This window comes from Amphiura filiformis, chromosome 2 (assembly GCF_039555335.1).
Source record: "Amphiura filiformis chromosome 2, Afil_fr2py, whole genome shotgun sequence".
Classification (NCBI taxonomy): Eukaryota; Metazoa; Echinodermata; class Ophiuroidea; order Amphilepidida; family Amphiuridae; genus Amphiura; species Amphiura filiformis.
Window position 1 is genome coordinate 27744842 of NC_092629.1, and position 15328 is coordinate 27760169.

General features: G+C 36.3%; 2 protein-coding genes across 3 annotated transcripts in view; both read right to left on the reverse strand.

Moving 5' to 3' along the window:
• Positions 1-636: 636 nt before the first annotated feature.
• On the reverse strand, positions 637-9245 carry LOC140146049 (uncharacterized). The gene is made up of 9 exons (XM_072167791.1): positions 9151-9245; positions 8037-8150; positions 7558-7605; positions 4501-4551; positions 3547-3915; positions 2781-2953; positions 1497-1647; positions 1099-1158; positions 637-752 (listed from the first exon to the last, which is right to left on the reverse strand). Exons 1-9 carry the CDS (start codon positions 9221-9223, stop codon positions 661-663), a joined length of 1131 nt encoding a protein of 376 aa, XP_072023892.1. The 5' UTR covers positions 9224-9245; the 3' UTR covers positions 637-660.
• Positions 9246-9256: 11 nt separating this feature from the next.
• Positions 9257-15328, reverse strand: part of LOC140146048 (dystrophin-like) — a 108371-nt gene continuing 102299 nt past the window's right edge. Inside the window, exons 4-9 of one of the 2 annotated variants that reach the window (XM_072167790.1) lie at positions 14898-15055; positions 13741-13980; positions 13365-13462; positions 12540-12632; positions 11034-11367; positions 9257-9435 (exon numbers count right to left, since the gene is read on the reverse strand). In XM_072167790.1, coding sequence (XP_072023891.1) covers positions 9257-9435; positions 11034-11367; positions 12540-12632; positions 13365-13462; positions 13741-13980; positions 14898-15055 — 1102 coding nt within the window. The remainder of the gene's footprint in view (positions 9436-11033; positions 11368-12539; positions 12633-13364; positions 13463-13740; positions 13981-14897; positions 15056-15328) is intronic. The other variant, XM_072167789.1, reaches the window with a different exon arrangement.

Consider the following 15328-nt stretch of genomic DNA (forward strand, 5'->3'; position numbering starts at 1 on the left):
CTCAAGGGTAACAGAATCATGCATAAAAGTAACATCAATTCATTCTTCTTGAAATTGAAGATCTACCACAGATGTAGTCCTCAGCTTGTGTTCACAAAAGAAGAAGTTCATTGAATATTAATATAAGAAATATTATAAGAAAAAACAAAACCAGATCCATAATTTGAGATAATGGAGCTACAAGTTATTAGATAAGAGTATGACATAACCAGAAGGCCCAAGGGACATATATTTAACTCATGTTCTCTCAACATACATGCAAGAACTGTTTTATGTCTATGGCGAGAGCTCTGATGTCACCTTTGCAGACAAGTTTTTCTGCAGTGTGAAGCATTAACTGATAATACTTATGACATATTCAACCATGAAGCAGCTATGTCGTTGCTAAATACAGACTCTGAAAATATAACTTTTTAAGCTACAAGTATATGAAGCAGCTAGTTTTTCTAATATCTTATCATATATTAGAGTACACAATTGAGACTCCAGGTACAATGATTGAAAAATTAAGTTCAAGGTGGGGTCATGAGTGTAAGCTTCTCAAGGATAACTGAGTCATGCAATAAAAATATCATCACTTCATTTTTCTTGAAAGGGAAGTGTCTAGAATACTATAGTCACCAGCTTGTATTCACAAGATGTTAGGTTTAACAAATATATTTAAGAGTAACATGGTCTAAGCTTACCATAACGTGTTCCAGCAGGTTTAGGGCCCAGTTTAGGGACTTTTCCTGGAGATGTGCTTTCTTTACCTATAGGTTAGATGAGAGACATATTGTTGGATCTATATATTACTATCTTAAAATACAAGTTTTTCTGCTGTGTGAAGCAGCAAATAATCAGCCATGAAGTAGCTAGCTTTTCTATTTATCTCTTCATATAAAGAGTACAAATTTGAGAAGAAATTGACTTCAAAGTGGAGTCGTAAGTGTAACCTTCTCAAGGATAACTGAGTCATGCAATATAATTAACATCACTTCATTCTTCTTGAAAGTAAAGTGTCGACCCACAACAGAATATAGTTCTAATCTTGTATTCACAAAATATGAAGATGTTAGGTTTCGTAGATATGTTTAAAAGTAACATGCATGGTCTTACCAGTACTGCCTTGGGTTGGTCTTGGCAGGACAGGTTTGGCTGGAGATGTGGTTTCTTTACCTATAAAATAAATGAGAGACATGATGTTTGTACTACTACCTTAAAATACTGGTATCATACAATAATTATAATATACCTGATTAAAGAAGGAAAAAAACCAAGAGGAACGACAACTGAATCATGCATAAAAACAACATATATTCATTCTTAAGACGATTGGTTGAACGAACCATGCCAAAGCCCAAATACTCAAAACAACATCATAACAATGGCATCAAATCAACAATTTTGTTTGAAGAATTAAACCCGGTTATATTTAAATAATAAAACCTTATTTTACCATGTTCATGGTTTGGTGGCAATGAAGGTTGTGAATTTTAACTCTTGTGAACTCTTACCAAATAATGAATAAGGAGGTGGTTCTTTAGCTGTAATTATATCTACTGCTGCACTTGCTTCTCCAACACCTGCGGCATTCACAGCTCGGATACGAAATTGGTACCGATTGCCTGGAGTCAGATTCTTAATGGCATAACTGCTCTCACACACCTAAACATTTTATTCAATTAGGAAAAAACAGAGAGTGTTATATGTATCACAATCTGATACAATCACAAGTTATAGGGTCATAGGCCAACAATTAGAGAGTTATTTATGCAGTAAAGATAGTGGCAGCATGAATGATAGGAATTTGATGTATTTTTGCCTAATTTGTAAAATAAAATGAATGAATGAAATAAATCCTTCATTCTAATTCCACTAAATCACCCAATGTGACTGAAAGACATATATATTTGCCAACATGCAGTTTGGCACAGAGAGTAATCTCCTTTTCATAGATATGCTACACATTGAAGTTGGGATACTGAAATATATAATGGTGCATTTAGACGAGGAGACTTTGTGAAGCGAGTCGCTCTGGAATGTCTCCTCTGCCAGAATCGCCTCATGTAAACTCAGTGTTGAATGGGTAGTTAAGGACCAAAGAGGGTTACCAAGCGAGTTGAACCAGAATAGAACATGCTCTATTCTGAAGCGACTCGGAAGGGTCCCAAGTGGGCATATCAGTTTCACAACCAATGGGGTGCAGTGACTAGGGCAAAGGGACAATCTGGTCAGTATTAATAATAAATAACATCGTGAAATACAATAAGTAGGCCCAAGCATTACCATGAGACAAATTCACTCAGTTTTGTATCTGAAGTAATAGGGTCAAGCATGGGATACAACACCATTTGCAGATGATGAAATTGAGATTAATAAACAGTATGTACAGCTATAAAGAAACTGTAGGCCTATACAGATTTGACCAGTAACAATTGACCCATCTGATATATTTTGTTCACATTCATTTTCTCATAAAACACATAATATGCCAGCTAAATACTTATCCACTAGTGTTCTCAAAGGTCTATTTAACCCAGACCTCAGGAACTAACAAGTTGTTTGGTTGTGAAACTTTGAAAACTTGATTTTTTGGGGACTGTCCCTTTACATCCATTGTGCTGAACTGGTAATCACTTTTTGGTAGTTGACTCGTCTAAACTCAACTGTTGATTGTCACATAAATCTTGAAAACCCAGATGTTTATTCGTAAGCGACTCAAGTCTCCTCGTGTAAATGGACTTTGAGAGCACTGTTTACACATTTGCCCTCACTCAAGGGAAATGTAAAAAACTAACCTTCTTGTTCACTTGAGACCAATTTCCTTTACTGATGTCACATTTCTCCACGACATATGCTGTCACTCTAAACTTGCCACTCTCTTGGTTTCCTTCAGGAGGTGACCAGGTAAGCTTTACACTTGTCTTATCGATGTTCACAGCATTAGGGGTACTTGGTACACCAGGAAGATCTAATACATTCAAATCAAAGAAGATTATAAAGGGAATTAACTCAATTTGTCATTGAATCAAATCGTTGTAAATTTGTGTAATTCTTGCAAATGAATTTTTAAACACCTTAAAGTAAACCCAATCTGCTAATAAATAGGTTATACAGACAACAAGGTCACTATTTTTTCTTTGACATTTCTGAAATACAACCTCAAAAATTGTTGAGAGAAATTAAAGCTTTAAGATAGGAGGGGGAAGTGTTGAGATGTTGGTTGATCATCTCAGCTAAATTACATCTTGATCTTGATTTAAAAGGATTTATTTCATTAACTTTTGTCATGCTCTCTCCTTGTACCATTGTCTTTTTGCGTTTATTGGGGTGCCAAATCCTTATCCAATCAAATTAATCGTGCCCACACACCATAAATTAGATAAAAGGAAATTTTAATTTAATTTTAAGTTACAACTGGCAACACCAGGACATATCAGGAAGAATGAAAAGATTAATTTGGACTGAGAAAAAAGGAGAAAACACAGAAAGAGAGCGATAAAGAGGGAAGTGAACACATATCCTACAAGGATATATATAGCATTAGCTTTAAATATTTCTTACCCAATTTCACAAGTTTTTCTTCAGCCTGTTTGAACTCTGCTTCATCTATCTTGGTCTTAATTTTTATACCCACTTCTTCGCCAATTACGTCCTTTGTAAGCAATGCCCTATCTAGTTGTTTGTCCAAAGAGCTGTCTTCAGTACTTTGGAAAGTATCTTTTAGAACTATGACATCTGCACATTGGACACTATACTGGATAGAACCAGCAGGAATTGTAATGAACTTCACCAATGTACAGCCAAGAGGATTGAACGTATTGTTGACTAAGTTGGACAAGATTTGAGGCTTTAACATCTGTGAGAAGATTGTATCAATCATTTTGAGGTGGTCTACACTGCTTCCTTGAAGATCCATTTTTATTTTGATGTCTGAGAATAATAAAAAAAATAGTAACATGTTGGAAACTAAATTGATCATTTAAAGGTGACTTATCCATAACAAGTCATAAATAACATCAACCGGAGAGTGACAACAAAGGGTTTTACAAAAGGCAGCAGTTCCATACAACGAAATAAACAGCACAAAATGAAAGTACACACTGTCTTTTTTGGAGGGTCATAATTCTTTAAAACATGATTGACTGATTAACATTGAAACTGATATGCTAAGAATGCTACCTTGCATTTGATATACCTCGTTAAACATTTTCCGGGAAAAATTTATATGATTTGAAAGTTGCAAATTATTTAGCTAAGTAAGATTTTTTCCCCGGGATGTTTAAGTTGCCTGAAGTGAGCGAGCAGAAGTTTGCATAATTTTAGCTAAATTTGGATTGCGCATGATTAGTAATATCAAATAAGACTTATATCAAATACTGCAAGTGTATCACAGATGTGAGAGATCGAGTCATTTTGAATGATTTTAAGCAGCCTTTGTATTCTGTTGTCAGTCTTACAGGTTATGATTTACGGACAAATTTTTAATTTTGAAAGTAACATGGAACATGATCTTACCATATTGTGTTCGTTTAGGGACATCCGCTTCTGAAGCTGTACCTTTGTTACCTATAGGATAGATGAGAGACATGATGTTCGATCTATTACTTTTAGCATACTGGTTCATTGAATACTATATTATAACAATTAAACATACTGGTTATTTGAATAATTATAATAAACCTACTTTGATACATATCGATATATTGAATGCTGTTGATATGCAAAATGTTGTTTACCTTGACCTATCCGCAGCATACGATATACCCAAACACAACACAAAAAAGTCCTCACTGTGTAACTTGTCTTAAATTCTAAACCTGTGTAAGAATACCAGAATGTGACAGTTCATACACAGTTCAGATTCGAAGGAAAGTGATGTGTCGACAATTATTAGCCTTAACCTCTGGACATACCCAGTAGCTAAGTCCACGTGTTCTTTGAGTATACTGCCCTCTCCTAAGAAATATGCCTTTTAAAAGTAGGATGCACAGACAGTAAGAGGTGAGTCGTCTGTTGCTATTTCAGTAGCGAGCCAGGAGTGAGCTAGCACTGTGACCAAAAAGTGAGTTGGTAGTCGGAGTTGACAGTTAACCATGTAGGTGTTAACAAGTCTTTAAAATGGCATGATTTCCATAGGCAGAAGAAGTAACACTGAGAACTCGTCTTATTAAACACTAAGGCTCGGGCCAAGATGATCTGCATATTGTTCTTGAGCGCCCACAGAAATAAAGTAGTGGTACATCGACAGTCTTAACTAAAATATGTTGTCTCATCGCCTTTCGATTGTGTGTTTCTCCAGATCAAGAAGAACCCGGACAGAAAAAGGGATGTAGGCCCCATTTGCATATTTCTAAAGCTTTCTAATAAATGTACTTCTCCACGACAGGTGGATTCCTACACCTGCTTATGTTGTGACGATTTTATTGACGTAGTCATGTGCAGCATCTTGTTAGCTCTTTAACCACCTTTGCTACAAAACCTCTTAAATTGACCAAGGTACCAGTATTTGAAATTTGGTGCATTTGCATAATTGCAAATTAAAAGAGGAGCACGCAGAGTAGGTGAAATGCAGATCAGTAAAGCGTTGTAATAATACATGTATTTTGAATTAACAATTGAATAACTTGAACCAGGTACTTGGTTTGGTCGAGAGGGGCTGTTTGCGAACAATTTAACAAGCTTGGCCATACATGACAACGCTTCATGTAAAGAAAGTTTTGGTATATGAGATATCATATTTCAGTGGATAAGTTCTTGTCTTAAAGCCATGTGTCATTGCTCCACAGCGAGACACTGAATTCTTGAGTATACTTTTTGGAAGATGCCCAGTGGTGTATTGCACTGCCGCCTTCAGGCTCAGTGCTTTCTTTTTACCGCGTTCTTTCTTCTTCTTCTTTCTTTCTTCTTCTGTCAACATCATAATCATGCACCCATCGTAGCCACATGCTTTCAGCCATGCAGTGTCGACACCCTATATTATAAATATAAACTTAAGGTTGGTCTGAACCCTGGAATTATGGAAACTTTCGGGCCTCATAACTGCTAAATTGTTGGTGTAATGTATATAAAAGTATACATATTTAGAATGGCAAAGACTTGATAAGTTCATCTGTGAGGTCAAATTTGGGCCAAAATGCTCATTTTTGGCCCAAAATCCTAAAAAACTGGTTTTTGGCCCACTTCTTACATCGTACATCCTACCAAAAAAATTCTTGGGCCAAAAATTTTTTTTATTAATTTTTAAAAACTAGATAAAAATATCTAGGAGCCGTTTTTTATTTTTTTGAATTTTGACCAACTTCACCAAAAATAGCTGTTCGATGATTATAGCCTTCATTTAGCATGTACTAAGCCTGCAAAATGATGAATTATGTAAATTAGGTACAGCTAGTCGACAGCCTTCACTAGCTGTTCAATAATTTGAACCTTGGGTCAACCACTGAGGAAGTGAAGGCTAGTGCAGGCTATAACTGGCTAACAGCTATAAGCCAAGTTCAAAAATCGAACAGCTGTATCTAAACTAGCTGTTCAAAAATGTGAAGGCTAAATTATAGCTGATCAAAAATGTGAAGGTAATAATTATAGCTGTTCAAAAATGTGAAGGCTAAATTATAGCTGTTCCAAGCATGTAGCAGCTTAAGCTACTGGCTGTTCAAACTTACAACTGCTGAGTAACAGCCTAGTGAAGGCTTAATTAGCTGTTCACTTTGGTAAGGGGAGCGACGGGCGATTGGTATTTCACCGAACGCAAGAAAAGGAGTCCCATCTGATTGGCTAGAAATCGATCGCTAGATCGCTCAGTGGTGGAGTACAAACTCAAAATGGAGAGATGTATTCAATTCGATTGAAATCAATATTCTATTATTGACACAGATAAAGAATGTGGTATAGTGTGTTGATATAGTACATTGTATAGACTTGTGCTTTAATATTCTGTACACATGTTCCTTTATAAATTATAATTCTCAAACAGTTTAATATATCACAATTTTGACGAACGATTTCAAAATTGTTACGGATAAAATGCAGTAAAATATATCCACAGCAAACAGCAATCCCAGCTAATTAGTGTATTGCATTTCCATTTAGTGTATTGGAAACAAAACCTGGGATTTACCTGACAAAAATCGACTTTTCTTGAATGGCAATATCATATGGGGTACTTGATCATCTCATATCGTATGCATATGGTATGCTTAGCCCGAGTCGCTTGGCCTATCTCGAACAAAATCGCCATGCGTAGCTTTTGAAAAACGAGAGGATTCGCCGTACTATCACAGCAATTTTTGACACGAAGATATAGAGATGATGACGCTGTGCCATGTTGATCATGGTCACTTGGTCCATTGAGGGGTGCCACAAATGTCACATGATCATTTCTGGTCAAAGGTCATCCACTCATCAACGGCCAGTGTCTAAAAGTTATACACAGAATTGGGATCAAAGATCAATAAGGGGTCACTTCCGGTCAAAATCTACCCCAGAATATAGTCCTCTCGATTTGTTTTCACAAACTATGAAGATCGAGGTTTGGTTTTACCGTAGAAACATTTGAAAGTAACATTGTCTTACCATAACGTGTTCGTTTAGGGACCGCTCCTGGTGCTGTATTTTCATTACCTATAGGATAGATGAGAGACACAATATTTGATACTGATTTGAACAATTCAATCGGGGAATAATTATAATACACCATAGCAATGTATTGGATGATATGAATAGGCAAAATGTTATTTTCCTTGTTTTGCTTGACCTATCCGCAGCATTCGACACTATCATTTCATTTATCCGTTCATTATTATTCTGGTAAGCTCTTTCAATTACTGATCTCCCAAGAGGTCCAGATCAAGCAATATAAATCAGACAATAAGTACAAATTAAAAATAATACTTATATAGCAATCAAATAGTCAATAGAAATACAATTATCCTAGCAGAGAACAAGAGCATTTGTCCAATTTTAAATTTAGCATATCTACACTGTACGTAATACAAGTGGCCAACCTCAAGAGTTCAATTGTAAGTACATGATGAAAAGTCTCACCGTCTTACCTTTAGGCCTAGGTCTCTTGCGTGGTTCATGCACTACATTAGCTTTTCTTGGTCCATCTCCTTTGGTCACTTCTAAAGCTTCTGGTTGGCTAAATTTAGAGTGTAGCTTTGGTTCTGTAAATATCACAATAAGAATACAATTTTCATTCCCATATTTTTTTTATTTGATTTATCTTTCTTGAGGGTAAAATTGGATTCCGTGACTAGCACTGCTTTCCAAGCAGGTCCCTACACAAACTCATAGATGTTTTACCAAAAATATACAAATATAACCCTTCATACACTTATAGCAACCGATCAGAAAAGCTGTTCGAAAAATACATGGAGTGCATCTTATTGCACTCTGCATACTACATGCACTGCTTTTAAATGCATTTGTGTCACATATATATGATTTATTCATTTTCCTTGGAGGTGGATGTATATAATATTTGCTAGTATTTCAGGATATTTATGAAATAGGTGAAGAACTGCTTAACTTGTTTCTCAAGGATTTGGATAAAATAATGCACTTGTGCTGAGATGTTGATGCGTACTCATGCACTCTCCACTTCATGACTTGTGCCATTAGATGCATTTTAGCGCAAGTGCATTATTTTATCCAATTTCAATCCCATCAGTAATATCATATAGCCTATGCAGTTATTAACCTACAATTAATGCACTCTAAATTCTTAGATTTAGAAGTATAATCATACGTTACAAGATTCTTATCGTGCACAGGTATACTGTCAGCAAGGTACTCGACTGGTGCAAAGTACCTCACAAAGTACCAACAGTGCTACTGCACAGGACCCACCAGCAGTTGCATTGCACTGGTACTATACTGGTACTCCCCTGTACTGTACACACTATGAAGTTCATTTGTCAAGATTTAGTTCATATTCTGACGTTTTCTTGACCATTTCTTGACTTTTCTTAACTATTTCTTTATAATTCAAATAAAGAAGTCAAGAGAAGTCAAGATATTGTCAAGGAAATGTCCAAATCTGAACTAATGAATTTCCTAGTGACAATACCGCCAAGTACTTTGGCGACATTGTACCTGTACAGGCAGCCCCAATAGGAATCTTGTAGTGTATGACTTAACAAATTAAAACAAGGAACTTCATACCTTTGGTAAATTCACATTCTATATTAACAACTTCCCTGAATAAATCATCACGTTCTTTACGCAGTGCTGACATAAAAACAAAATATGCTTTTGCCTCTTTTAAGCCTTAATGTTTCCAGCAAAAATCAACCTTCTCTGAAAAAGCTTGTATGCTTTTTATTTTCTGCTTGTCAGCAAAGGTGAGCATGCGCCGTGCATACATGTTTTCAATGACATAATAGGGATCCAAAAAGCCGCAAAGTTTTTCTGTAGCTTCCATAAGTATAGCCCTAATGTTCCTCAAGTCTGTAATAAAAACATATCGAAATAATAAGTAATAATAACTATATGCAAACTACAGTTACGATGAAATTTCAAGTTGACAATGACAAAATCATTGAAAAGTGAAGAGGGGGGGGGGCGCTTGAATTGACCAATTCAGCATCGATTCTGCGCCCCTTCTAGTAAAAAGAAAGTCAAACTTTTGTGGGCTTCACATGCATTTCAGCACAAAATCACTTGAAAGATCAATTTAAGACCGATATTCAACTTCATTAAAAAGTAATGAGTTATAGGCCCCATTTGTGCAATTTTTCGCGCAATTTCAACCAAATTTTCTCCTAAATATAAAAGGAAATGACTATTTTAAACTGACCAACAATTAAGAAGTAAATATCTCTTGAAATAATTTTACAAGAGGGAAATGAAAATCAAGGATTTTACTGTAGCCTATGTTGGGACTCAACCACCCCCTGGTCATCTGTGCTGGTCGGTCCTACCCCGGGGAAGGGGCTGGCCGGGGGTAAAATCTTATCACTAAAATAAGCGCAAAGGATGGATCTACGATTGGTAAAGAAACACATTTTTTTTATGACAGATGAAAAGCTTTAGTTCTCACGGTTAACCCACTTTTGATGCACTTTGGGGAACATATTGAGAAAAATATGGACTCATTTCCACTAATACTGAAATCACAGTCTTGGCACAATAAAGTGGGGATAAGTTTGATGATTGGAACATCTTACTTTAAAGCTACAGATTGGAATTCTCTGATTCCCAGGAAAATGGTAAAAGAGTAACATGATGAGTAGGTGTAAATTTCACCTTGAGCATATGTCTTTACACCCTAACATTAGTAGGACTACAACTGGTCAGTTTTCATTTCCACATCTGTTTGTTCAAGTGATATGGGTTTTCATTTCCACATCTGTTTGTTCAAGTGATATGGCTTTTCATTTCCACATCTGTTTGTTCAAGTGATGGCTTTAAACAATTTAACTTCATAATATATAACTGCTTCAAATGCCCAGGGGGCACTTCAATTTGAAATGGATATAGGTGCAGGGCTGACACTTACAGGGGATTCGGTGAGAGCAAAATGTAAAAAATGTGGGGTCACTGGGTGAGAGCATGATTTTTGGCATTTGGTGAGAGCAAAATGAGAGGGGATTTGGTGAGACCTAAAATATAAAAAATATGGGGTCATTTGGTGAGAGCATGATTTTTGGCATTTGGTGAGAGCAAAATGTTAAAAATATGAGGTCATTGGGTGAGAACATGGCCTATATTTTTAATGGAACCTTTGGGTGAGAGCCAAAACAGTGCCACAGAAACCTGATGAAACATTGAATTTCTAGTTTTAAATGGTTTAAAATGGCTTTGTTTTTTCAAAATAAGTAACAAAATATGTGATAAATACAAGTTGCTGTTTAAATTGAAAAAATAAGGGTCTTTGGGTGACAGATCAAATGGGAAAATATAAGGTCTTCGGGTGATGTGTTCAGTAAACAAATATATGGGGTCTTTGGGTGACAGCGACGCTGAAAAGGGGAGTCGTAACATCCCTACATGCGTGTCACCTCCAAAGTGGGAGTGCCCCCAGGTTAAAATGCATGTAAACTTACCAAGGTTTGGTGTTGTTATGGCCAAATCAGAAAGAGGACTTATGGGCCCATACTTGGAACCATCATGCAGACCTCGCACACAAAAGGCATACTGTTGGTAGTGATCTAACTCCTTTACTGTACAGGTAAATATACTGTGAGGAATTTGATCAGGATGCTTTTTCCAGTGACCAGCTGGTCCACCTGCACGTCTACCTGCACCTTCTACATACTCCACCTGGTATTCATATACAGGCTGTATTACTGGTCTTGGTCTATGGCACCAGTTTACTGTCATCTCTGTAGTTCCAATATTCAGTTCATTTACAACAGGTTTTCTTGGTCCAATTGGTACCTGCAATGGAATAATAAAAAATATTTCTGCCCACTCTCCACATGATTGGAGAATATAATAAGGTTTTAAATATATGGGTTTGTAAAAATGAAAAGGTGCTGAAATGTTTCAAAATGTTGAAAGGGGGCCAAATAATATCAGGCACATTGGGAGGCTAGGCGATTTTTGCCAGATAATTTTGGGAATTCACCCTTTATGCATAATGAAACTAATAAAATACACAAGACGGCAAAACATTGATAAAAGTATACTGAATACAAAATGTAACTGCACATTAAAAACAAAGCAATTTCTTAAAGACGCTAAAACTAATAAAGTTGTCAATATAGATGGAGAATTTTGTTCTATGTACATTTTGATACCTCATTCGGCATGATTTATTCCATTAAGGGGTACTACACCTGACCAATTTTATGCCTATTTTTGCATTTTTCTCAAAAGGTATAGCACATTGGTGACAAGTAAGATATGTATATTATAGTGGCAAGGACTACAATTACTGCACTGAAAATTCAACAACTCAAGGCTAGTAGATCAAATATTGGTTTTCCCTCATTTTCAACTGTTGTCTGTGCTGAAATACAATTTCCAGTGCAGTAGTTGTAGTCCTTGCCCCTATAATATACATATCTTACTTGTCACCAATGTGCTATAATTTTGGAGAAAAATGCAAAAATAAGCACAAAATTGGGCAGGGGTGTAGTACCCCCTTAAGCTATAATATGCATTTGTATGACAAAGTTCTAATTTGAAAAGTGAATTTGGATATTTTCTTCAAGGAGGTTTCTGCATCCTTTTGCATTCCCATTGGCCTGTAACTTTTTGGCATGGCTGGTAACTTTTCTGACTGACATCTAGTTGCCGCCCAGCTGACCGGTAACTTTTAAGGTCATGCCCGGCTGGCCTGTAACTTTTTGAGGCTTATTTCAAACACTGCTTTTGTTACGGGTTCATAACAGCCTGACAGATGAATGCTCACTTCACTATGTTTGATATCTGCATGCTGCTGAGGAAAAGGTTGATGTAAATTTTTGTCACTTTCAAATAATTCAAATTACTATAAGTTGAGGAAATAAAGTTGTATCATGCCGATTAGGCAGAACAAAACTCTCCATCTACAATGCAATTTAGAAATACACAAACCAAGAAGGGTTGTAGAAGATCACACATACCTCAGTTTCAGTGCATGAACAAAATTGAGCCAGATATGCCATCACACATATTTCATCTGCTTTTCCACTCTGCATATCACTTGCTGTAATGACCTATTGAGATATAGCAATAAAAAGAAATGAAAATAAATTGTTCAAATGGTTATCTAATATTACTCAGTATACAAATATTTATTAGGACAAATGGTAAGAATATTGTCATGAGGTGAAATATGGACTTTTCCATTCAAATATGATGCTTTGCTGAGTTGAATGGAACAGTAGATATTACAACGAATGAAAATTTCTTTCAATTGGACAACTAAAAACATTCAATATTTGTTGTAGTAACGCATAATCTGTTTTCACCTAATATGTATAACATCAGGAAAACAAAATAAATATCTACATTATATCTATTTTAGAAGTAACACCCGCACCTAGTATTGGCAAGTCGAGGGGGTCATTTCGAACTCTACGCTCATGTTTAACAGTGTTGTCATGGTAGCTGCGCATGAGTGCAATAGATAATAGACTGTTACACTCACGGAGTGCAATAGTGTTTTGCAAAAAATAACAAAACTAATCAATAGTAATTGACCAATCAAATGACAAGAATCTTTGTAAGAGTAATATAAATTGAATTATTTACCTCCGACTGACTTTCTGTTCTAGCTAAATTTATCAGACAAATTAAACACAATTAAAACAAAATCTTAAAAAGCTTGAAAATTATAACAGTTTTTGAAAAAGCAAAAGTTGTCAGTCAAATTCAATCCAGTTCTAGATCACATGTCTTGCCCCTAATTTCAAGATATCACTTTCAAGAATACTGCATAACCTAACCTGTGCTATTTGAAGCCAGTCTTCTGCCATCTTCATTGCTTCTTCTATATTCCGTGTAGCATAATCTTCTTCCCAAGATTCCCAGTCACAACATGCTCCTGATTTTTTTTGAATGAAATAACAACAACAAAACACAATATTACTCAACACATTTTTTTTCTCAAACATACCACAAGATACTTGGCTGGTACTGTGCAGAACCAGGGGAGTACCAGTCTAGATACGTACAGTCTTGTGGGTCCTGTGCAGTAGCAGCATTGGTACTATGTGGGTACTTTGTGTGCACCAGATACCTAGGCGACAGTGTACCTGTGCAGGCGGCCGCAACCCGCAATAGTCATCTTATGAGACAACTAGTTGCTTTAAGGTTACTTACCAGGAGCAAATTTATTCACCAAAGCACCAATAGCCTTTCCATCAGTCCAGTCACTAGTAAAATTTGTGATATAGCAGCTTGGAATCTGCCCCTGCACCCAGGAAAGCAACTGGTCTCTTCTACTTTCCTTTGTCTGTGAAGCATCAGCTTTGCTCCCAAATGTTGTAAAACTTAAAAATAGTTGCTGCATCACTGTTAGCATCACTGCTTTTTGGTTAACTGAATCCACCTCTTTCTTTCCTGTACATAAAATAATAATAAGTGTTGTGAATATATAATATAATAATAAATATCTATACTTAGTATGCTTCAGAGGGCATGTGTGGTCTAGCAGTAGAGCACAGGCCTCACAATTGTGAGATTGTGGGTTCAAGCCCCGATGTGGCCATGTGTGTACTTGTGCCCCTGAGTAAGGTGCTTTACCGCAAATACTCCTCTCTATCTGACCAGGTGTATAAATAGGTACCAGCATTCTTCATTGCTGGGAAGGTAACATGCAGACTCCAGACCTGCCAATCTACAGAAATCAGAATGAGGGACATTGAGACCAAAACCTTGTACATGTACACAAACCAGGTACCGACAAATTCAAAGACTTGAGGTGTGCAATACTTTCAGAATTCAGAGAAGGTTTTGCAGGTCTGAATTTATCACAATAGACTAAAGAGAATGCTATAGCAAATTTCAAAGTGACATTTTCATCATTATCTGCTGTTCTTACATTTAAATTTGCCATCACTGAAATTTTCAGAAAACAGGACTGTCCCTCATTTTCACTTTGGTAAACCCCAAATGAGGGACAGTCCCTCAAAATGAGGGACAGTTGGCAGGTCTGAGACTCGCTGTGGAAGATCCCCCACAGTAACATTACATGGAGGATCCGGAGTCTGGCAACAATCGCCAATGAAAGAAAGATGGGCGCTCCTTCACTGTTTATAGGCTTGCCTCCTTTTTTTTATATACTTAGCATGATAGGAATAATAATATACAAATCAAGGAGATATGATATTAGACAACAGGATATCACCGTTACATATTTGCAACTGTTTCTACCATGTTTTAAACTCTACTCAATATATTTTAAACAACAACATTTCCACTGAATAACACATGACTACTTCTTATACCTATATCTATACATTTTGATATCTATGTACCTTTCTGCAACAAAACTTCAATTAAGGCAGTCAGTTTAGGTCCATCCCAGAAGTCTTCTTCCAAATTGTCAATCTGCTCATTGGCATCATTCAGCTGTGTGTTAGCCCATTTTGTAAATGTCCGAATCAATATATCTTCCTTTTCATTCAACTGTTGGCTGAAATATTAAGAATAATTGACCAAAACTTTCAAACAACCTTTAACATAAGTCATTATTACATGAACTAGAGAGTAATGTGAAAAATCATCAACATTTTGCTCTTGGAACCACAGAATATCGACAAATCAAATAGTCTACAAGAGGTTTTGAATTTAGTATACAGGAAGGTCCTTCAGCGGTGTCCACCTGCTCTTCCTAATTATCACGTCAAAAGAACTAGGTGATACGGAACTATATACAGCTTGATCGGCGAATGAGATGTGATGATGA